This window comes from Pelophylax lessonae, assembly GCF_965119305.1.
Source record: "Pelophylax lessonae genome assembly, chromosome: 12".
NCBI classification, from domain to species: domain Eukaryota; kingdom Metazoa; phylum Chordata; class Amphibia; order Anura; family Ranidae; genus Pelophylax; species Pelophylax lessonae.
In genome coordinates this window covers 53,533,067-53,558,762 of record NC_138779.1, presented here as the reverse complement: position 1 = coordinate 53,558,762, position 25,696 = coordinate 53,533,067, and the positions used below count along the sequence as shown (strand labels likewise).

The window sequence follows — 25,696 nt, the reverse complement described above, 5'->3', positions numbered from 1 at the left end:
CAGCCCTGTCACTGATCCGATCCCCCCCAGCCCTGTCACTGATCCGATCCCTCCCCCCCAGCCCTGTTACTGATCCGATCCCTCCCCCAGCCCTGTCACTGATCCGATCCCCCCCAGCCCTTTCACTGATCCGATCCCTCCCAGACCTGTTACTGATCTGATCCCTCCCCCCCCAGCCCTGTTACTGATCCGATCCCCCCCAGCCCTGTCACTGATCCGATCCCTCCCAGACCTGTCACTGATCCGATCCCTCCCAGACCTGTCACTGATCCGATCCCCCCCAGCCCTTTCACTGATCCGATCCCTCCCAGACCTGTTACTGATCTGATCCCTCCCCCCCCAGCCCTGTTACTGATCCGATCCCCCCCAGCCCTGTCACTGATCCGATCACTCCCAGACCTGTCACTGATCCGATCCCTCCCTCCCAGCCCTGTCACTGATCCGATCCCTCCCAGACCTGTCACTGATCCGATCCCTCCCAGCCCTGTCACTGATCCGATCCCTCCCAGACCTGTCACTGATTCGATCCCTCCCAGACCTGTCACTGATCCGATCCCCCCCAGACCTGTCACTGATCCGATCCCTCCCTCCCAGCCCTGTCACTGATCCGATCCCTCCCAGACCTGTCACTGATCCGATCCCTCCCAGCCCTGTCACTGATCCGATCCCTCCCAGACCTGTCACTGATTCGATCCCTCCCAGACCTGTCACTGATCCGATCCCCCCCAGACCTGTCACTGATCCGATCCCTCCCAGACCTGTCACTGATTCGATCCCTCCCAGACCTGTCACTGATCCGATCCCCCCCAGACCTGTCACTGATCCGATCCCTCCCTCCCAGCTCTGTCACTGATCCGATCACTCCCAGACCTGTCACTGATCCGATCCCCCCAGCCCTGTCACTGATCCAATCCCCCCCCAGACCTGTCACTGATCCGATCCCTCCCTCCCAGCCCTGTCACTGATCCGATCCCCCCCCAGACCTGTCACTGATCCGATCCCTCCCTCCCAGACCTGTCACTGATCCGATCCCCCCCCCAGCCCTGTCACTGATCCGATCCCCCCCCCCCCCAGCCCTGTCACTGATCCGATCCCTCCCTCCCAGCCCTGTCACTGATCCGATCCCCCCCCCAGCCCTGTCACTGATCCGATCCCTCCCCCCCCAGCCCTGTCACTGATCCGATCCCCCCCAGCCCTGTCACTGATCCAATCCTTCCCTCCCAGCCCTGTCACTGATCTGATCCCCCCAGCACTGCCACTGACCCCCCCAACACTGTCACTGATCCCATCCCACCACCAGCATTGCCACTTATCCCATCCCCTCCATCCCTCCCTCCACACTGACACTACTCCCCTTTCCTCCCTCCCTCCATACTGCCTCCCTCCACGCTGCCACTCCTCCCCTCCGTCCACACTGACACTACTCCCCTTTCCTCCCTCCTTCCATGCTGCCTCCCTCCACACTGCCTCCCCTCCCCTCCCCTCCATGCTGCAACTCCTCCCCTCGCTCCACGCTGTTACTCTTCCCATCCCCTCCCTCCACGCTGCCACTCCTCTCATCCCCTCCCTCCACGCTGCCACTCATCCCACTCCCCAAGCACTGTCACTGATCCCATTCAATTCCCCCAAGCACCGCCACTCATCTCGTCCTCCCGCACAGCCACTGATTCCACCTTCCATGTATTGTCACTCATCCTATCCCCCCCTGCACTGCCACTGATCCCACCATCCCTCCACACTGCCACTGATCCCATACAATCCCCCCCAGCACTGCCATTAATTCCAACCCCCCCCCAACACTGCCACTAATTCCATCCCCCCCAGTACTGCCACTGATCTCATCCCCCTCAGCACTGCCACTCATCCCAACAACCAACCAGCACTACCAGTCATTTCACCCTCCTCTTGTACTGTCACTCATCCTATCCCCCCACTCTGCCATTTATTCCATCCTACCCTCCACACTGATCACATCCAATCTCCCCCGACATTCATCACACCCCCCCCCTCAGTACTGCCACTGATTCCACCCCCCCCCCCCCCCAGTTCTGCCACTGACCCCATCCCCCAAGCACTGCCACTGATTCCATCCTCCCCTCCCCAGCACTGCCACTTAATTCTTACCCCCCCCCTCCCTCAGAACTGCCACTCATTCCTCCCCCCCCCCCCAGTACTGCCACTGATTACACCTCCCCCTTCCCCAGCCACCAATGGGTTAGTGCTAAAAATGTGCAGTAACCTCTAGCAATCAGTGAGCAGTGACTGTAGAAGGCTAAATAGAACTAAAAGACATTGAGAAACGGGTAGCTGTCATTATTTGTAATTTGGTTTAAAAAAAAAAAAAAAAGGCTGCTCAGTCTAAAATGCCCGGGCCTATTTTTTGTCCCAGTCCGGGCCTGAATGTTATGTAGATATATTGACAGCAGTCATTTTCCTAAAGCCTAGAACTCCGGAGAGGAGGGTAACTTCACCAACTTATAGTGCATGTAAGGCGAAAACATCCAACATGAACATCTATTGTAATGTTGCCATGAACTTTCCGTTGCCGAAGATCCACCTAGAAGAAGAAAAGGCTATTTATTATTGTCATCTTTCTCTCCTGCTCTATTTTACCCTTGTACCCCCCGAGCTCACTTAAATGTGAACTAAAGTAAAAAAATATGTGGAAATGATGTGACATAGATGTCATGCTGAAAGATACTTCTTTCTTACTTCTAGCAAGTCACATTTTTTTTTTTTAAGTAAGCCCCTTTTTAGATACAGAGCAGACACATGGCCGCCCTAGAACTTGAGTGTGCAGATGGGGATACACAAGGAAAATGTCAGCGATTGAACACTCCTCAGCTTTGAATTAAGCTTAGTAAATCATGTCTATACAACTTTTGCTAACTTTATCCATCACTCCTCTGGCAGCCAGCACTCTTATCCTCCCTCTGGGTTGTGGAGGGCCCTCCTCATCCTCACATACAATGCAGAACTGCTAGTCATGCATTAGAAAATATGTCAGAGCGTGACTGACAGATAGCATGCCAAAGAGAAGCGGCTTCAGGAGGACTAGTCTCATGGAAAGGAGGATTCTGTAGGAGCAAAGGGTAAAGGAAGTAAACATGCTTTTTAACCACTTGATCTCAAAATTTTACCCCCATTTTGACCAAAATGTTTTTTTATATTCAGCACTGTGCTACTTTAACTGGAAATTGTGTAGTCATGCAACACTGTACCCAAATTACATTTTTATCTTTTTTTTTCACACAAATAGAGCTTTCTTTTGGTGGTATTTGATCACCACTGGTTTTTTGTTTTTTGTTTTTTTTTTGCGATAAAAAAAAAAAAAAAAAGACCAAAAACTTTGAAAAAAAAACAAGAATTTTTTTATTTCTGGTGTGAACTTATCCAAAAATAAATAAAAAATAGAAAATCACATTTCTTCATAAATTTAGGTCAAAATGTATTCTACTACATGTCTTTTGTGAATATACTGGAATATACAGTTAGGTCCATATGAATCCATAATGAATATGGGCTGAAAGTGCACACTCTCAGGTTTAATTTGATTGTGTGTACATCCAAATCGGAAGAAGGGTTTAGGAATTACCGCTCTTAAAAATAGCCACCCCCCCTCCCTTTTTCAAGGGACCAAAAGTAATTGAGTAAATTAATCAAAAGCTGTTTCATGGCCAGATGTGGGCTACTCCTTCGTTATTTCTTCATAAAATAAGCAGGTAAATGGTCTGGAGTTGATTCCCGTGTGGTATTTGCATTTGGAATCTATTGCTGTGAACTTACATCATGCGTTCAAGGAAGCTGTCCATGCAAGTAAAACAGGCCATTGTAAGGCTTCAAAAACAAAAACAAATCCATCAGAGAGATAGCAGCAACATTAGAAGTGGCCAAATCAACAGTTTCTTACATTCTGAGGAAAGAAGAACGCATTGGTGAGCTTAGCAATATAAAAAAGGCCTGGACATCTATGGAAGACAACAGTGGTGGTCTCAGGATCCTCTCTATGGTAAAGAAAAACCCATTGACAACATCCAGACAAGTGAAGGACACTCTCCAGGAGGTGGGCGTATCGTTGTCAAAGTCTACAATCAAGAGAAGACTTCACAAGAGCAAATACAGAATAGAAAATCCAGATTAAACTTTCAAAAACATTGAAAAAAACAAGACCAGTTCTCAAAAATAATTCTTTGGACGAATTAAATTAAGATTAATCTGTACCAGAATCACTGGAAGAAAAAAGTGTGGAGAAGGCTTGGAAGAGCTCATGATCCAAAGCACCGTCATCTGTAAAACATGGTGGAGGCAGTGTGAGGGCATGGGTAGGCATGGCTTCCAGTGGCACTGGGTCAGTGGTGTTTATTGATGATGTGACAGAAGACCGAAGCGGTGGAATAAAATTCTGCAGTGTTTAGAGATACAGTGGGTACGGAAAGTATTCAGACCCCCTTAAATTTTTCACTCTTTGTTATATTGCAGCCATTTGGTAAAATCATTTAAGTTCATTCTTCTTCCTCATGAATGTACACATAGCACCCCATACTGACAGAAAAACACAGAATTGTTGACATTGTTGCAGATTTATTAAAAAAGAAAAACTGAAATATCACATGGTCCTAAGTATTCAGACCCTTTGCTCAGTATTTAGTAGAAGCCCCCTTTTGATCTAATACAGCCAGGAGTCTTTTTGGGAAAGATGCAACAAGTCTTTCACACCTGGATTTGGGGATCCTCTGCCATTCCTCCTTGCAGATCCTCTCCAGTTCTGTCAGGTTGGATGGTAAACGTTGGTGGACAGCCATTTTTAGGTCTCTCCAGAGATGCTCAATTGGGTTTAAGTCAGGGCTCTGGCTGGGCCATTCAAGAACAGTCACGGAGTGGTTGTGAAGCCACTCCTTCATTATTTTAGCTGTGTGCTTAGGGTCATTGTCTTGTTGGAAGGTAAACCTTCGGCCCAGTCTGAGGTCCAGAGCACTCTGGAGAAGGTTTTTGTCCAGGATATCCCTGTACTTGGCCGCATTCATCTTTCCCTCGATTGCAACCAGTCGTCCTGTCCCTGCAGCTGAAAAAAACCCCACAGCATGATGCTGCCACCACCATGCTTCACTGTTGGGACGGTATTGGACAGGTGATGAGCAGTGCCTGGTTTTCTCCACACATACCGCTTAGAATTAAGGCCAAAAAGTTCTATTTTGGTCTCATCAGACCAGAGAATCTTATTTCTCACCATCTTGGAGTCCTTCAGGTGTTTTTTTAGCAAACTCCATGCAGGCTTTCACGTGTCTTACACTGAGGAGAGGCTTCCGTCGGGCCACTCTGCCATAAAGGGCTGCAGTGATGGTTGACTTTCTACAACTTTCTCCCATCTCCTGACTGCATCTCTGGAGCTCAGCCACAGTGATCTTTGGGTTCTTCTTTACCTCTCTCACCAAGGCTCTTCTCCCCCGATAGCTCAGTTTGGCCGGACGGCCAGCTCTAGGAAGGGTTCTGGTCATCCCAAACGTCTTCCATTTGAGGATTATGGAGGCCACTGTGCTCTTAGGAACCTTAAGTGCAGCAGAAATCTTTTTGTAACCTTGGCTAGATCTGTGCCTTGCCACAATTCTGTCTCTGAGCTCTTCAGGCAGTTCCTTTGACCTCATGATTCTCATTTGCTCTGACATGCATTGTGATCTGGAAGGTTTTATATAGACAGGTGTGTGGCTTTCCTAATCAAGTCCAATCAGTATAATCAAACACAGCTTGACTCAAATGAAGGTGTAGAACCATCTCAAGGATGATCAGAAGAAATGGAAAGCACCTGAGTTAAATATATGAGTGTCACAGCAAAGGGTCTGAATACTTAGGACCATGTGATATTTCAGTTTTTCTTTTTCAATAAATCTGCAACAATGTCAACAATTCTGTGTTTTTCTGTCAGTATGGGGTGCTATGTGTACATTCATGAGGAAGAAGAATGAGCTTAAATGATTTTAGAAAATGGCTTTAATATAACAAAGAGTGAAAAATTTAAGGGGGTCTGAATACTTTCCGTACCCACTGTATACTGTCAGCCCAGATTCAGCCAAATGCAGAAAGGTGGATTGGACAGCGCTTCACAGTACAGATGGGCAATGATCCAGAACATACTGCAAAAGCAATCCAGGAGCTATTGAAGGAAAAAAAAATGAAATATTCTGCAATGGCCGAGTCAATCACCTGGTGTCAGCACAATTGAGCATGCATTTCAATTGTAGAAGGCAAAACTAGAGGCAGAAAGACCCACAAACAAAGAAAAACTGAAGACAGCTGCAGTTAGAGCCTGGAAAAGCATCAGAATGGAGGAAACCTAGTCTTTGGTAATGTCCATGATTTCCAGACTTCAGACAGTCATTGCCAGTAAAGGATTCTCAACAAAATATTAAAAATGAACATTTTATTTATGATTATATTAATTTGTCCAATTACATTTGAGCCCATGAAAATGGGGGGACTGTGGTTGCAGTTCCTAAAATGTGATATTTATGTTTAACCGCTTGAATTAAAGCTGCGCACGCTGGTCTCTGCATTGAAAGGGGGCATGTACGCTGGTCTCTGCATTGAAAAGGGGCATGTACGCTGGTCTCTGCATTGAAAGGGGGCATGTACGCTGGTCACTGCATTGAAAGGGGGCATGTACGCTGGTCTCTGCATTGAAAGGGGGCATATACCATCTCCTGTACCATGACCTGTGACATGCCTATACCATATCTGTGCCATGCCTATACCATCACCTGTGCCATGCCTGTACCATCACCTGTGCCATGCCTGTACCATCACCTGTGCCATGCCTGTACCATCACCTATGCCATGCCTATACCATCACCTGTGCCATGCCTGTACCATCACCTATGCCATGCCTATACCATCACCTATGCCTTGCCTATACCATCACCTGTGCCATGCCTGTACCATGACTTCAAAGTCACGCAATTTTTTACTGCGTTTTTTGATGCGAAGTATTACCTATTACATTTTTCTTTTTGCGCCCCCCCCCCCAAAAATTTTGAGCACCAGCCGCCACTGCCTGCATGACTACAAAGCATTGCACTCTCTTGTTTGTGATGTGATCATACTTTACTAAAGCCGTTTGGACTCAACTTGAAGATCCGTGGTGTGCTGGCAAATATCTATACTGTGTCTATATAAACTGGCCCCATCTTCTTTCAATTAGGTTTATAGTTCTCATCCCAAATCCTGTTTTGTTTTTTGTTTTTCTTCTCCACATATATTCCTGAAACCAATAACATAGTTCAAGCATTTTCTCAAATTTGGAGCAAAATCCAGGCTAGCCAGAAATGCTTCTCAGACTGCCTTCGCTCTCATGCCCCTTTAGATTTGGGTCAGGAATCAGGTTTGCCTCTCCACAAGAAACCTAACCCTTAATTTTTCTACTCAAAAACTGGCCGCTACATGTATTGACCTTTAAAGGTTTACCTCCTCTACTGTAAGGAGCATGGGATATGCTCTCACTCCTATTCAGCAACCTGCCATTCAGCCCCTTGCAGCCCTGCCTCCATTTCCATTACCTAGCAATGCAGACAATGCCCTGGCCGCCACTCCTATTGCCTGACAGTGGCATGGCCCTCAGAAGGCATTCTCATTGCTAGGCACCAGGTCAATTCTGTCTGCCTAGTCACCTGTACTTTGATTTGGCCTATTGCCACACACAGCCCTTCCTCCCATATATAGATTGTCTACAGCCACATCTGTCTCTGTTTCCCTGCCTTGATTGTCCACAATGCTGTGATACCCTATTTAAAGCGGAGTTCCGGCCTCAAAATCGATAAAATCGATTTTGGGCCATCCGCTTGCTAAGGGGAACCTGGAAAAGAAATGGATAATGGAGATTTTTTTTTTTTTTTGGTCACTTACCTTATTATAGAAGAAAATATACTCACCTTCCTTCCACTTCCTCCCTCTGCGGCCGCAGCCCGCGCCGTCACTTCCGGTTTGCGAGGATTCCTGGGAGCTAAACATCATCGCTCCCAGGAATCAATGCGCCTGCACCGGCCCTGCTCGTCACTTCCGGTGCAGGCGCGGTATTCACTGCTAAACAGCTTCTGGGCATGATAATATAAAGAAACAGCGCAAAATTGATTGTGATTGGCATATGGTGACTAACCACTAGAGTGCCTAAAATGAATAAATAAACATATAAATAAATAAATAAATATAGGAGACAAATAAATCGATACAAAACCACTGTCAATAAAAAACACTAGTTTGCACCCTGTGCAGTGAGTGAACAAAGTTCATAAAAGTGTAAATCCATAAATACTAAAAGTCAATCATAAAATCTATAAATGTCAAAGTGCTTCAACAAGTAGCCAGTGAAAGGTACTCCACCAGGAAAAAAGGTGCTCATTTGCTGGAAATTATGTGCAAAAACATGCTGCCATGGTGTGGTGAAAACGGTGACTTTCCCTCTCCCCCAGGATATTACACTTACCGGACGGAATGGACCCCTAGACAATACTGTGTAAGGGTCACACAGGCTAAGTCCGGCAAGGAATCTGGGCAATATTCCTTATGGCTGATTGGGACCACCTAGGGACCTCCTATGGACTCAGCGGGATGGGACCATATGCGGAAGGAGAAGCTCACAATAGTGTAATATTGCTGTACCTTCCGCCTGCCTCTTCCTTACATAGAACTCATAATATTATTTCCACGAATGCAACGTGTTCTGCGAAGGATGGGCACATGAATGACAGAATCTGCCTTCTCCAATCTCTGAATGCTTTCACTTCTTAATGTGAGCTTGTTCTTAAAAGAGGTCTCCTTTCTGCAGTGCTTCAACCTTGCTTCTTTTCACATGTGGTCTTTGGCTTCTCTGTTCACCTGTGTGCTGTGCAGGGATGCCGCGCCTGCACCGGAAGTGACAAGCGAGGCCGGTGCAGTGCATTGTGGGACTCCGAGGTCACGAAGAATACACGGAAGAGGACACGAAGAGGGACGCTGTGGCTTCAGCTGCCCACACCTGAGATGGCAGCGTTGGAGAAGAAATTTTCAAGGTAAGTATTTCTTCTTACAGGTAAGTGCCACCCGGGACAGTTCAGAGGCTATCTATTATGGAATGTACTAGCCCTGACTGTCACGGGGGTATTTTTAGCTCAAATTGACCCCTGAGGCCGGAACTCCACTTTAGGCATCCCAAGCCCAGAGTTGGCAGGCCGAACATGAAATCTCATTGACTGGTGGCTTTGAAATCAAAGCTGCATTCAGGGTGAATGGTTTCTTAGGCCAAAATGTATTCTGCTACATTTCTTTGGTAAGAGTAACCAAAATTAGAGTATAATATCTAGTCTGTAGGAAAGTCCATCGGCTATGGTATAGCTATTTGGAAATCTAGGAGTCTTATTTCTTAAAGGCCCTAAAATGCCAGGACAGTACAAATGCTCCCCAAATTACCCCTTTTTGGAAAGTTTTTGAAGTTGTAATTTTTTTCGCAGTTTTTTGGAAAATGAAGAAATTAAACAAAATATGTTTATTTCACTTTTTTTTTTTTTTTTTTACATGCTGTCACCAGAACAGTACAACATCATCCATATGACTGGTCTTACCATGATCATGGATACTGACTTGTGACAGTATTTACAAAAAATATGTATATAGATATATATAGGATTTCCCTATTTTATACAGGCAGTAGAATTGTTGCTTTTACTCTGATGTTCACAACAATACCTCACATATGTGGGGTGGTATCATTATTTACATATGCATGCAGGACCTACTTTTGCATTTGTGCATAAGCATAGGAGGACCAGAGACGCTTAGAAAAAAAAAAAAAAAAAAAAACAGCTTGTAAACATTAAACTGAAACCAAAAGTTATAAAAACCTTTTGGCTTCCGTCTTCATTTGTTACAGAGAAGGGCGGAGTATGGCCCAGTCAGCCCTACAGAGAGCAGTGGTCCCAGGCTTCCCAATCACACCAGAGAGCCCAGGAACAGCAGCAGCGGAGGGGGACCCTCTTCCACACCCTGTAAAAGTGATTGGGCAGCTGTAGAGTCACTCAGAACAGTTTTACAGGAAAGCAAATTTTGATTCTAGGATCATAGCTGCAGTTGCTGGTATAGTGCAACCCCAAAAGAGCTGCCGGTAATTTGGGACTACAAATCCCACCCCCCCCCCCCCCCACAGCATTTTTGGCATTCTTCCTCTGGCTCAAGAATCAGTCCAGGGATTTCTTTTTTTGTTTTTTAAAGGGGAACGGTGATCTTGCATACGTATATAGAGCATGGGATACCCCGGAAGTGCATACGGTCCCTGTCTGCACAGCTCTTGAAAAGTTGCACAACTTTGGCTGCACTTGTACAACTCCTGGAGATATTACACCACTGCTTGGCTGTAGAGAAACTTCTAGCTACACTCTACCAGGAAAATTCCACAGAATCTCTGCTGTCTGTGACCTGTCCTCTTCCCAGAGTCTAAAGTATAACACTGTTGCACTTGTAGCACTGGGGCCATGTACTCACCCAGCCACAGGATCATAGTTTGCCTCATGCTGATATCCACCAGGCTCTTTCCAGTGAGGGAGATGAAGACTCACACCGCCTCTCGGATAACTTGGGCTCTCTCCCACAGCTTTCCACCGGCTCTATCCCATTAACTTTCTTGACTCTCTGGATTCTTGGGTTACTTTGCAAATATGCCCCCAGCTAAGCCTAGCTCGAACCTCAGTATCTTCAGGCTGACTTCCTTCCCCAGCTTCTGCCCAGGAGGGTAAGGTCTCTGAACAGGAGTCTCCTTCAGCAGATTGGACTCTGAAAACTGCCCTACACACACATACTGCAATTTCCCCTGCTGCACAGGCTTTAGACTATTTATGTACCCCTCCCCCTTTCTGGGCACACCTCCCCAGGGATTGGCTATAGTCCCATATTATTTCAGGCTGCAGGCTCTTCCCCCCCCCCCTCCCACTATGTTCTAGAAATTTTTAGAAGACAGGGGGAAGTAGTAGAGCAGCAGACTGTGAATCCCTGAGCAGTTTCAATCAATCAATCAACCCCTACTCCTCTGATTACAGAGGAGCAAAACTAAATTTGGCCTAGTAGCCTACTCTAACTAGGAGAGTGCTACATTGAAATAACTGCTTGTTCCTAAGGACGTATGGGTACGGTTAAGGCTCGTTAATCCTGCTGTGTGCACATTTGCTTGGCTACATTTTTCCTATTTGGATGCCTTGCAATGTAATGCACCTTCTTAACCACTTCCATAATAAGAAGGTAATTCACCTTCTTTCCACGCCATAGCCGAAAGACAGCTACAGTGTGGCTTCTTGTTCCAGGAGGGTGTTTATGGACTTCCTCCTGTGAACGAGCTTCCAGCATCCCCCTGGGGCACCCATTAGGAAGTATTTGTGATTGCTGTGTGCCTTGGACACAGAGCATCACAGATCGGGGTAAAGGGCCAATCACAGCAGCCTTTTCGTACATGATCGATGGGTCCAATCACACACGTTTACAAGTGTAAACAATGCAGGGTCATTGGGGGCTTGACAGGTCTCCTTCCCTCACACAGGGACGGATTGTGAGGGAAGGAGACAATCTGAGCCAGAAACAGTGAGTGCATTTATTACAAAGTGCAACACATGTTTTACACTGCCACACAGTGCCCAGCAGTGCCCATCAATGCTGCCTCACCAGTGCTGCTTACCAGTGACCATTAGTGCTGCCTCACCAGTGCCACTTATCAGTGCCGCACTATTAGTGGAGCCTTATCAGTGGAGCCTCAGCCTCATCAGCACCTATCAGTTCCCCCTTATTAGTGCACATCAATGTGTCTATCAGTGCCGCCACATTTGTGGAGCCTCATTAGCACCCATCAGTGCTGCCTCATCAGTGCACATCAGTGAGCCAACTCCACGAGTGTTATTTTCCTGATACAGTCCTTCCCAGAGAAACAGGCCGAAAACATCAATGAAATGTAGGGTGTGCTCCAGAGGGGGAGTTAGACAAGACACCACTTATTATTTTTCCCATTGCCCTTCCCAACAGTGGCCTATGCATAGGAGAATGTTTCTGCCGTTACCATACTTCTCAACAATATTAGTGCAGTATGGTGAAGATACTGAATTCTTGCCATTTCCCTGTATCTCACCATTTGCCTTCACAATCATCATGACTCTTCCTGATGACTCTGGACTGATATTCGACCAAGCCTCTGCCTGCCACCTAAACTGACCATGCCTCTTTCTGCCACCTGAACAGACCCTGGTTTGTTAATCGACAATACTTTTGCCTGCCCCCCTAGATTATCGACCACATTTCTGCCTTCCACCTGAACTTGCCTGTTAATTGACGTCATTTTTTTGCATGCTGCTGGGACTGATGTTTTGCACTGCCACTGTAGTAGTGGCATTCAAGATAATACAGGGGTCTCACGTATGTGAGGGGCTTCAGAATATAATTTCAGAATAGTGAAAATAAAGTTATTGTTTTTCTCCTGTTTTTTTAATCTTGATCTGGAGACCGGAGACTTTGAAGAGATTTGGGTGGGAAAAAACCTCTACTCCTGTGCACAGGCCTTACCTGACCGAGACCCTACGCCTGATATTTCTGCCTGCTGGCGACCGACCCTGGCCTGTTAATTGATCTTGTCTCTGCCTGCCGTCTAAATAGGCCACACCTCTGCCTGCTACCTGTACTGACTCTGGCCTGTTTATGGACCATGTTTCTGCCTACTGCCAGGACCAATACTTTGGCTGTACTGAACATGTTGCTGCCTGGACAATTTATTTGGCTGTTGCTGACCACAGCTCTGCCTGCTGCCTGAACCAATGCTTCGGCTGTACTGACAATATCGCTGCCTGCTGCTTGTACTTACTATGAACAGTATTCCTGCCTGCTGCCTGGATGATTTTGTTCGCTGTCCCTGACCATGTCCATGCCTGCTACCTGGACCAATGTGGACAACTGTACTTCTAAAACCACAGGTAATATTTTGTTTACCCTTTGCTTTATGTATTTTGGGGTGTAATTCTTGGTATGTACATGCTATGTGTTAGAAATATAAAGGGCCTCCAAAAATGTGATGGGTTGTCAGGAAATTAGATGTGTAATTTATGTCCCTGACGGTGCTCCTTGGATATTGGGTCTTTTTATGTGGCTAGGCTGTATGAAAAAGTTTCACACATGTGGTATAGCCATACATAGCCAATATATATTTTGGGGTGTAATTATTGGTATGTACATGCTATGTGTTAGAAATATCTTATAAATGGACAACTTTGTGTAAAAAAAAAAAAAAAAAGGTTTCTTTTTATTTCCACATTTTCCAAAAACTTGTGGGAAAAAAATGACATGTTCAAAGGGCTCATAATGCCTCATAGAAAATACGTTGGGGTGTTTGCTTTCCAAAATGGCGTGATTTTGTGGGTAATTCCATTGTCCTGGTGCTGCAGGGCCTTCAAAAAAGTGAAAGGTAGTCAAAAAATTATATATATAATTTATGCACCTAGAATGCCTGCAGGTGCTTCTTGCATGTTGGGCCTCTCTATGTTGTCAGGTTGTGGAAAAGCCTCAAACGTGGTATTCCCATACTCAGGAGGGGTAGCAGAATGTGCTTATGGGTGTAGTTGCCTATGCCGTGTGTGAAAAATAACTTGTTAATATGACAATATTGTGAAAACAAAAATCTTCATTTTCCAAAAATTGTGGGAAAAAAATAAAAAAAGTTATTTTTTTTCCAAGTTTTCGTTATTTTTTCATTTATGGTGCAAAACATAAAAAAAACAGTGGTGATTAAATACCTCCAAAAGAAAGCTCTATTTGTGAAAAAAAATGCCTGAGTAATTGTCATTTAAAGTTTGAGAGCTGAAAGTTGGCCTGGGCAAGAAGGGGATATAAGTGCCCAGTAGGCAAGTGGTTAAACAGCCATTTACATGAGCTATAAGGAATTTTCCATCTATTTTTTAGTTTGATCAAACTTTTTTTTTATTTTTTCAAACTTTTGTATATCTTTTCTCCAATTTCTGCTTGCTGTTGTCAATTATTATGTACTTTAAACGTCTGCATATTTTTTTTAAGGAAATGAATAAAAAGCACCTTACCATTTTTGACCAGTAGATGGGTACATCAGAGCAGAGAATGTTCATATTCATTCCCAAATTGACCAGATTTGCTTCTTTGACTGGTATAATATTATAGGTTATTTTTTCACTTGGTGGAGTGTTCTGTAAAAGTAAAGCATTTTAGTACTTTTAACATTTCATCCATTATCCAGTGCTATATAAACAAATTTAAAAGGAAGAAAATGTGTGGGATGCTAGAACACTTTGTCTGGGTTGGTATACAAGGTAAACTATATTACCAAAAGTATTGGGACACCTGCCTTTACACCCACATGAACTTTTAATGGCATCCCAGTCTTAGTCCGTAGGATTCAATATTGCGTTGGTCCACCCTTTTCACCTATAACAGCTTCAACTCTTCTGGCATGGTTGTCCACAAGGTTTAGGCGTGTGTCCATGGTAATTTCTAGAAGCGCATTTTGTTTGAGAGAAGGCCTGGCTCGCAGTCTGCACTCTAATTCATCCCAAAGGTGTTCTTTTGGGTTGAGGTCAGGACTTTGTGCAGGCCAGTCAAGTTTCTCCACCCCAAACTTGCTCATCCATGTCTTTATAGACCTTGCTTTGTGCACTGGTCCAAATCATTTGATGGAAGGGGATTATGGTGTGAGGTTGTTTTTCAGGGGTTCGGCTTGACCCCTTAGTTCCAGTGAAGGGATCTCTTAAGGCATCAGCATACCAAGATATTTTGGACAATTTCATGCTTCCAATTTCGTAGAAACAGTTTGAGGTTGGCCCCTTCCTGTTCCAACATGTCCTGACCTCAACCTGATAGAACACCTTTGGGATGAATTAGAGCAGAGACTGCGAGCCATGCCTTCTAGTCCACATCAGTGCCTGACCTCACAAATGTGCTTCTGGAAGGATGGTCAAACATTCCCATAGGCACACTCCTAAACCTTGTGGACGGCCTTCCCAGAAGAGTTGAAACTGGCATAGCTGCAAAGGGTGGACCAACGCAATATTGAACCCTATAGACTAAGACTGGGATGCCATTAAAATTCATGTGCGTGTAAAGGCAGTCATCCCAATACTTTTGGTAATATAGTGTACCTTGGATACCTATTACTATTGGATACCTACCTATCAGGGATACCTACCTGTTATAGCTGCAAAGGGTGGGCCAACTCAATATTGAACCCTACGGATTTAAGGCCCGTACACACGATAAGTAAATCGGAAGTAAAATTTCTTTGGATGAACGATTTGCTGATTTTCTGATCATAAGTATAATGCTTTCGGCAGCCGATTCCGACTTTTCAGAGGACAAAAGCTGAATGTGCAGGCTATAAAATGTTTATCATACATGAATATAATGTCCGATTTTCATTTAATTGGTACAGTTCTCATCTGAAAAAAATCATAAGAGCAAGACTACGCAGGCTCAGAAATGAAAGAATACATGCAATACAATTCAACACATTACATCACTTCGGAAGTTGAATTCTGTAGTACGAAAATGTTCGTATGCTGAGTAAACTCTTCACTTTCGATATGAGACTAGCATGCAACAAAAAACAGACGAATATCCGTCCGATATTCTGATCGCGTGTACGAGGTTTAAGACTGAGCTGCCATTAAAATGAATGTGCGTGTAAAGGCAGGCGTCCCAATTTTTATTAAATGTTACTTTCACGAGATAACCAAACTATTGAAGGTATATAGAAGGTGTCCCTTCATTAGGGTTTAGGAAGGTGTTGAAGAAATTCTATTCTGAAGCAACAGAGCAAAAATTATCCTGAGAGGAAAGCTGGGTATCCTTAATGGCGCTTTTCCACTGCATGGAACCGAACGGTTCGGCTCGCTTTTGTGCTTTTCCACTGCTGGTACCGCATAGTACGGTGTAGGAACGGTTCGGTACGGTACAGTACGGCGGCGCTTTTCCACTGCATGGAATCGAACGGTACGGCTCTCAAAAACAGTACCTACTCGATTGTGGTTCCAAGAGGTACCATACCCGGTACCATATCCCACAATCCTTTGCATGTAGTCACTACTAGCCACTGATTGGTCAGAGAATCCCACCCACCCCGTTGTTATCCCACCCACTTAACTTTAGTACTACTTTAGTGGAAAAGCAAACCATACCGTACCGTACCGAACCGTTCCAACACCGTACCATGCGGTACCAGCAGTGGAAAAGCAAACCGGGCCAAGCAGGGCCGAGTAGAGCTCAGCCGGTACTTGCAGTGGAAAAGTGCCATTAGTAGAAAAGCATTCTTTAGGCTGGTATGGCCAGCCTATTAGTAAAAAAATACAGTACATTCCCTTGATTACCTTCCAAATCCCCAAAACATGTTCAGTTTCTATTGGTTATAACTTTCTTATGACTGGATGATATTGGTTTTGCACACCATTCTGAATAAATTTTTATCTGGGAACTGTGAACTGTTGCCAGCTCAGCTGTTAAAGAAATACTCAAACCAGCCTGTCTGGCACCAACAATTATACCACAGTCAGAAAAACTGAGATTACATTTTTCCCCATTCTGGTGTTTGAAGTGACATTAAAGCAGTTGTAAACCGCTGAATGTTTTTTTTTTTTTACCCTGCAAGGTAAAGTCATATTGTGCTAGTATGCAGCGCATACTAGCACAATATGTTAAACCTACTGTAAAATGAAGCCCTGCAGCAGCGAGATGTCAGAGCTGGAGGCCGCTTACATCTTCACCTGTCTTGCTTCGTGGTTCGCGGACTCTGGCTCTGTGACTGGCTGGAGCTGCAAAGATGTCCTCCCGTGCATGCGGGCGGTAGCCACCATTTACGGCACAGGGCTCTGAAGAAACGGCAGGGGTGGCCGTTCCTTCAGAGCACATGCGCCAGTGATGTCATTGGCTGCATGTTTGGGGGATATTTACACTATCTATAGGTAAGCCTTTTTATAGGGAACATTTATATAGTGATATATAATGGCTGCGCTCGACCAATTTATTATTGGATAAATTAATGAGTGAATAATTCTCAACGAATTAGTAGGTTTAAACCATGTGGTATGTCAGCATAGGCTAATAACCAAAAATATGTGGGATTGTACACGTGCATAAAAAGGTGCATTGTGCAAAATAAATATATGCAAATTAATACCAATAGCACAAATATACTGTATAAATTAAATCAGGTGCAAGCTGATAAAATCAAGACAGTCAAATGCAACCATTATATATCACTATATAAATTTTCCTTATACTTCACGGTTTCACGTTTACGTTGCGGCTCCCAGATTTGGTTTGTTTTTAACACTTCACAATTTTGGATTTTTTCACATTTATATATATTATATATTATATTCCACTGCGCGGGTACTGTTGGTGCCTAACACCAATATTTTTTCAAGCCTTTTTATAGGCTTACCTATATGTAAAAGTCAGTGATGAATGTTAACTTCCATTTTAACTGAAGTTCTTTACCTGTATTTGCATGATGCCATGCACTGTGCTGCCATGGGATTAGATAACTGCATACCGTATTTTCCGGCGTATAAGACGACTGGGCGTATAAGATGACCCCCCCCCTAATTTTCATCTACCGGTAATACTTATACTGAGATATTATACTCAGCGTATAAGACGACCCCCCCATTTTTGGGGGATTTTTTTGAGGTTCAAAAGTAGTCTTATACGCCAGAAAATACAGTAAATTCGATAACTGCATACATTTTGGATGTAGCTATACTGGTGTTTCAAATAAAATGCTAGGTGTGTGTAACTATATTATCTTTGAACTTAGATAAATGTAAAATTCTAGAACAGTAAAAAAGAAGGCTCATTAAGATGTGAATAGAAAAGGTGTCACTGCTTGGAGAATACACTTTAGGGGAAATAGAGTGGCGCAAGCATAATGCCTAAGCCATTATTTTGAATGTAGAAGACAAAGCAGATACTGGAAAACCCTAGAGAGTGGCACAAACCCTTTCCTTAATTAGTTGCAATTGGTTCTATGCTGTGTCTGTGACAGACAAGGCACAGAAAGCAGTTAAAGTATTTGTAAAACAACTCATTCAGTTTAAAATTAGAAAGGAAAGGCAAAACATCTGTGTATGGATATATAAAAAAAAATATTATAAAAACATTTTTTCCCCCTTTCTTATAAGTGATCACATTCCCTCTGTTCTCAGCTGCATAAAAGCTAGGGGAGGAGAAAAATCAGCAGGCTGAACTTCACAGTGAAAGGCTGTGCAGGTGGGGGTGTCAGGATAAGTCTGATGATTGGAGAAGAGTAGGCTGAATTCCCATGATAGCGAGAACTGACCACAGTGTGCTCTTCTACTTAGTGTGGTCAGTTTTTATAGGAAAGCAGAGGGGCTGGAAGGGACACCAGGGATTTCACACAATGGAAGCAATACAAAGATAACAGGATACTTTTTCATAGAAGTACATTTCAGAAATAGGAAATGGTGGGGCAACAAATGCTTTAAGTTGGAGCTCCCTCTGCCTCTCTCTGCCCTCCACTCCCCCCCCCCCCCCCCCCCCCCCATCCGAATTAGTTTTGTTAAATTCCCTGTTTGTTTTTATAAATATTCCCATTAGACTTACATTGCTCTGAAACATTTTTATCGTCTTCAGTATTTCAGGTATAGATGGAGTTTGAACTTCATCCATCCTCAGTAACTGACATATGGTGCTGTTGGAAGTCCGGATACCAATGATTCTCTGTAAGAAAATATTAGTTCTGATTATCACATGATGTGACTATTGGCAACAAAAATCACAGATCACTACTTACCCGCTGATAATCAAACAGAATGGTGGAGGAATAATTTTTCATGAGGACAATGAAGACCGCGACATCTTCCTGTTCATTCACTAAGATCGTCTGCTGGATGTTGTGTCCATTCTGGGATTTCAGTGACATCATTACCATCTATAGTATGAAAACATGGCCAGTGTTATCAGAAGGGAACTAAAACAGCCTACAGTGTGCCATTTCTAAACTTGTTTCCACAGATTCCAAAGAACACAGAACACAGTTTCGGCACCCTCAGCACAGAATGTATGTAATGGCAAGGGGTACTAGTGATGCTGGCTGCTAGGGGGACCTATGGTCACTGGGAGGATCTATTGTTGTGAGGGTATAGTGTTGCTGGGGAGGTTGATTGTTGCTGGTGGAGGATATATTGTTACTGGAGGGGGGGGTACTTGTTGCTGGGATGGATCTACTGTTGAGAGAAGGGTCTATTGTTGCTGGCTGCTGGGAGATCTATTTTTTGCTAATGGGGATCTATTGTTGCTGGGGTGGGGGTATTTTTTTGTGGCAGCTCTATTGTTTCTGGGCAGATCTATTGTTGCTGGGGGTCTGTTATTTATGGGGAGGGGGGTGTCTATTGTTGGCTGCAGGGGATCTTTTGTATTGCTTTTCTTGTTATCAGTATCAAATTCCATACAAATTACTTGACTCTGTATTCTCCAAAAGGCATGGCACTGGAAGGTGGGTAGGGGGTAGAACCAAAGGACAGTGCTCAGAGGTGGGTAGGAGGCAGAGACAAGGGGTGATTCGAAAGGAGAGAGTAGCTGCAAAAAGGTGAGATGTTTCTTACCGTTTCTGTGTGTTTCTGAGTCATGTAGACTCCAACTAAAGCTGACACAACAATGATGAGGGCAAGAACAAGTCCCACAGAAACTCCAACAATCCACTTCTTCTTGGGCTGCTTCATACTGGGGAAGAGTCTGTATGGCTGATGGATAGAGAACGTCAGAAGTATTATGAAAAGATAGAGATATTTTCAAAAAAATTCATATGGAGGTTTAAGACAGAATAAAGGACAAGATTAAACTCAGGACATTCACATTCGTTCTCAAAATGAACATCCCATTTTTTATCACCCTGTTGAAGGTTTGTAAACTGGCTTTTGATGAACTGGAGACGAAAGCCAAGGATAACTATATTCCACCATGGTCAACAACTAAAAATGTATTTGAAGAGCATTTATTTGATAATAAAACTTTGGAAACACAGCCAACACAATTACTTCTCCCAGGTGAGAATACCTTTTACCTAACAGACTTCGATGGAAAGACAGCAAAATGAGTTATCCAAAGACCAGGCCATTGTCTCAACTTTGGGAAAGATAAACACAGAGCAAAAACTCCCTCATAGAAAGAACTGTTTTTTTTTCTCTTGTAACAATGTCACACTGCTCAGACTTTATTTTAAAATATTTGGGAATATTATCATAAATATTGATGTACAACCTCTTCGATCCATAAAATGCCAAAAGGGAAAAATGGAAGTTTTGTTTAGGTGTTTAGGATAATATTCTACTGAGAATCACATCAAATTTAAGGGCCCTTTCACACGGGCTTTCCGATCAGGTCCACCTGTCACTTTTTCTGGTGGACCTGATTGGATGCTCCATGCACCCCTATGGAGTGGCGGATGTCCGATCCTGTCCATGAAATCCATACCAAACCTTATTTTCCATCCGTCTGGAGGATCGGATGAAAATGGACAGGCGGTTACTCTGGTGGTTATAGAGTTAGACTGGCTGAAGCGTTTCAAGGCCTCACCTCTCCTCAGAGCCACTATAAATATTATAATTATTTGTGTAGATAGTTTCCCTAGTTTACTTCACATTCACTTGGCATCAAGCAATACCTTCCTAGTGGACGGCCAAATATGGGGTAAAATTGGAATACGACAGGGCCATGGGTTACACTTATAATTTCAAAATTTATGAAGGAAAGGACAGCTAGCTAAACCCCCTCTAGATGCCCTACCTATATAGGGACAAGTGGTAAAATTGTCTGGCAGCTGAAATAACCACTGTTTGGAAAGGGTTACCAACTATATATAGACAATTTCTACACAAGTCTCCCACTTTTCCGCAATATATACCTAAAGAAGAGCGTGGCCTGTGGGACAGCATGGTCCAACCGCAAGGGCTTCCCACAGAGATTGGTCACCAAGAAATGGAAATGGGAAGAAAAAGCCAGTACGCGGAATGAAGAGGTACTAGCCCTAAAGTGGAGAGATAAAAGAGACGTCTACATCCTTTCCACAATACATGGTGACACCTTGGTGGAACTTCAGACAAGACAAGGTCCTGTCCAGAAGCCAAAATGTGTACATGAATATAACCTATTCACGGGGGGTTGGATATGAACAACCAGCTGATGCAGCTCCACTTGGCCACCAGGAGATCACTGTTTTGGTATAGGAAAGTCGCCATTTATTTGATTCAAGTGTTCAATTCATATGTTATTTTTTCCAAGTGCACCCAAAGGTCCCTAACCTATCTAAAATTTCAAGAGGACATTATCAAAGCCCTCCTCTATCCCGATGGCCATGCCTCTTAACAAATTTGAGAATCTTCTCCAAAAAGTCCCCTGCTGAGAACTGACCACCATGTGTCTGCTGTTGAGCATCTCCTACTAAGAATCCCCTGCTGGGGGTTGATCGCCCAGATTCTACTGCTGAGAGTCATTGGCCAAAAGCCAAAACCCATGAGTTTTATAACAATCCTCTACTGACAGGGGATCAACCATAAGTCCTTTATTGAGAGTTGCCTGCTAAGAATCCCCTGCTAGGAGTCATTTGCCAAGAGTCCACTTAAAACCTCCTGAATTGGCCTATGTTAACCCCTGATCAGTTACTGTAGGATAGTACCTGTTTAGGTAATCTCATATGTCATTTCCCTGGGGCAATCGCCATACTCAGGAATCCCTTTGGCCCATTAGCCTAGTCTATTGAGTCCGCTAGGACTCTAGGCGCTGGTTGGTCACTGAGACTGGTTAGTCATACTAAATACCTTGGACCTCTTTAAAAAAGGGGTCATTTGGGGGTATTTGTACTGTCCTGACATTTTAGGGCCTCAAGAAAAAAGATAGGCAGTCACTACATCAGAATTAATTAATTTTCAATGATATTTAGCCTAGCTTGTAGACTCTAAAACTTTCACACAAACCTATTGTCATACACTTACCAGGTTTTTTTTTTTACCAAAGACATGTAGCAGAATACATTCTGGCCTACATTTATGACAAAATTTGATTTTATTGGATTTTTTTAAAAACAGAAAGTAGAAAATATTGTTCTTTTTTTCAAAATTTTCGCTCTTTTTTCACTTATATCGCAAAACATAAAAAAAACCCAGTGATGAATAAATACCACCAAAAGAACACTCTATTAGTGTGAACAAAATTATAACAATTTCATTTTGGTGCCTAGACAGCAGTTCTACCATTATCTCCAATTAAGGCGTGCTTTGCAGGCTCAGACCCGAAATTCTACTATGATATTGATGGAGCATGCCCCGTGGGAAAAGTTATGCTAGAAAGTAAAAATTTTATTTGGGTACAGTTTATTATGACTGAGTAATTGTCATTCAAAGTGCGAGAACACTGAAATCTGAAAATTGGTGTGGGAAGGGAGGGGGTGAAAGTGCCCAGTATTGAGGTGGTTAAGTTTAACCATGATATTCCTCCTATAATCCCCATGTAGAAAAACAATTATACCCAAATTCCTATCAGAAACAGGTCAAATGCATTACATAGGATTTGTATCCATGATTTTCCACCCATTTTCCCCGTGTCGAAAAATAATTTAACACATATTTTTATCAGAAATAGGTTAAATATGCTCCTTTGAATGTGTAGTTATGATATTCCCCCATAATCCCCATGTAAAATAAAATTTATACCCAAAATGTTTTCAGAAACAGGTTAAATATGTTCTTTGTTTAAATATTTATATGCATATCCCTATCAAAAACAGGTCAACTGTGTTTCTAGGCATGTTTAGCCATGATATTAAACCCATAACCCCCTTGTAGAAAATTAATTATACCCATAATGTTTTCAGAAACAGGTTAAATATGTTCCTTGTTAAGTGTAACCATGATATTCCCCCCATAATCCCCATGTAGAAAAATAGTTATACCCATATTCCTATCAGGAATAGGTCAAATGCATTACATAGTCTGTGTATCCATGATATTCCACCCATAATCCCCATGTAGAAAATAATTATTCACATATTTTTCTCAGAAATTGGTTAAATATGCTTAAATATGCTCCTTGGAATGTGCAGCCATGATGTTCCACCCATAATCCCCTTGTAGAAAATTAATTATACCCTTTTTAATTATCCCCTTTTTAGAAACAGGTTAAATATGTTCCCTGTTAAGTGTAATTATGATATATTTCTTTTACTATGATTCTGTTGTATAGGTGCATATATTTATCAGCAAGTGAACAGGTAAACATTAGCAACTGCTCTCTGCAGGAAAGAATAACATATTTTGAGTAACAACAAAGTACGGTAATTACCATTTATGTGTGTAAAAAGTACACTGACACCTAGTGAGAGTGCTGAGCATTGCAGCCAATAATCCAATCATCCTATCATCCCAAAATGCAGTTTCGTAGATCCCTGATAAAACAAATGCACATGTAATATCACTGGATAACCGCTGCCTAGTCCAGCCTGGGAAGCCTTAGAAAGCAGCATTGTCTACTGATACAAGGCGCTGCTGCTGTGGGAGAACACTGCTGGTATACAGGAGGAAGATGACAGCATGAAGTCACACGCTTTGGGAGAGCTGGTGGGTGTGGAAACAAGGATCAAAGCCACCTATTTTTTTTCAGCAGACAGCGCTGCTTTTTGAGGCTCCCCAGGCTGGACTAGCTGGTCGTTATCCAGTGATGACATTAAATGTGCATTTGTTTCTGCATTCATGTAAGTGGCCGATTGTCTTTTATGTTTGTTATTAAAGGCTTTTATACTACACTTATGCTGGCAATACATGGATCAAAATTCAGCCAGTTCAGCAGGGACCAGCCGAGATTCGATCTATGTATGGGCAGCCTGATTGTACTCAAGTTGATCCATCGATTGACTTGGGTAGAACCAGCCTGTAGGATTTTTTTTACATTTGATTACTGCCAGCAACTATAGCTGCTGGCAGTAATCTTTGTGTTCTGCCAGCTGGGAAAGCTCCCCGTATCCCCCCGCCCACAATAGCGCTCTTTGTGTTGATCAAGTTAATTAATTAATTGATTACCCCATACACCCTCTGCAAAAGAGAAAATAGGCGCCGATGAGTGTAGCAGATGTAGCTTTATTACATGACAACAACATAAACTCACATAGAAGATGGTATATATCTTCATGGCTCTGGGGTCCCTTCCTGGTCCGCGGTGGTTCTGTCCTCTAGCTGACCAGCAGCCGGGAGATGACACTACAGAGAGGACCAATTGAAGGGACTGGATCAAACAGAGGCAGCGGTGGAACGCATGCCTCACAGATGGACCGCACGAGCGTGATGGCTGGGTGGGGCGGTAACAGGTTTTGGAGCATGCGCAGAAGTGCTCCTTCCTCAGACCAGTCTGAGGAAGGAGCACTTCTGCACATGCTCTTAAACCAGTCTGAGGAAGGTCTGAGGAAGGATCACCTCTGCACATGCTCCGAAACTCGTTACCGCCCCTCCACGCCATCACGCTCATGTGGTCCATCTGTGAGACATGCGTTCCACCACTGCCTCGGTTTGATCCAGTCCCTCCAATTGGTCCTCTCTGTAGTGTCATCTCCCGGGTGATGGTCAGCTAGAGGACGGAACAACCACAGACCAGGAACAGACCCGAGAGCCACGAGGATATATACCATCTTCTATGTACGTTTATGTTGTTGTCATGTAATAAAGCTACATCTGCTACACTCAGCGGCACCCATTTTCTCTCTCGCTTGCCAGGAGGACTTTGCTTCTTCCTGTTAGAGCTGCCCTCAGTGTTAGCGTGGTGCATCTGAGCACCCCAGAAGTCCGGTCATCGGTCTGGTTGCCCCTCTCCCATCAAGACTCTTGTATTGGGGACCCATCTCCCATCGGAAGCACCCAACAAACTCTTTCTCCCATACACTCTCTGCAATCATTGTATATAACAGAAGAAAAGTAACATAGAAGGCAGAAGAGGAACTTACAGGAAGGTCCCCATCACTGTTCTTGGTGTCTTTTTCTTCCATGTTCCCATAAAGGGATCTGATACAGATGTCCCCTCACAAATGTAGTATCTGGGTATTTATGGAAAAAGCTTGGTGTGTTCCTCATGGGTATTCTGGACTGGATGCCAATAATTTTCATAAACCTTGAACAAATATTGGCAGAAGGATTGTAAAGGCAAGAGATGTTGCAAGAGAAAATTCTATGCAAAGAAGATGTTGAATAAATATCAACATTGTATACTTTCAGATTGCGCAGATAGGATATGTATTCTTTCCCAATCTTCTATAATCCTGAAGTGTGTTTGGAGTCATGGGGAGAACAGAGGGTCACTACAGCTCTTGGTAAGGTATAAGGTATGAGCGTGTATAAAAGCATCCAACTTCCGTTTCCTGTGACCAATGAGATCAGTTGCACTTGACAAAAGCTCTCACTCATAAACCTACCCCTCTCTCCAGCACTCCTTACTCTATTCCTTTAGGCTGCATTCACACCTGAGCGTAGTGTCTTTGAGCTTTTTTCCAGTGTTTTTTTGCACATTTTTATGTGCCATTTTGGCGTGTTTTTATGAGCAACTTGCACGTTTTTATGCGCGATTTTGAGCTTTAGGGTTTTTTTAAATTAGCCAATAGAGAAAACTCTTATCTGTTGCTTTCTTTGTCGCTAGGCATTTC

The 25,696-nt window shown here is 43.7% G+C and overlaps 1 protein-coding gene across 1 annotated transcript; it reads right to left on the bottom strand.

The window, feature by feature from the left end:
* Positions 1 to 2,423: 2,423 nt before the first annotated feature.
* LOC309567981 (surfactant protein C-like) lies at positions 2,424 to 25,090 on the bottom strand. Its single transcript, XM_082273538.1, has 6 exons — positions 25,004 to 25,090; positions 19,626 to 19,763; positions 18,815 to 18,952; positions 18,625 to 18,741; positions 14,076 to 14,198; positions 2,424 to 2,557 (listed from the first exon to the last, which is right to left on the bottom strand). The coding sequence occupies exons 1-6, from the start codon at positions 25,043 to 25,045 to the stop codon at positions 2,468 to 2,470; spliced, it is 648 nt and encodes a 215-aa protein (XP_082129664.1). The 5' UTR covers positions 25,046 to 25,090; the 3' UTR covers positions 2,424 to 2,467.
* Between the last annotated feature and the right edge of the window lie 606 nt (positions 25,091 to 25,696).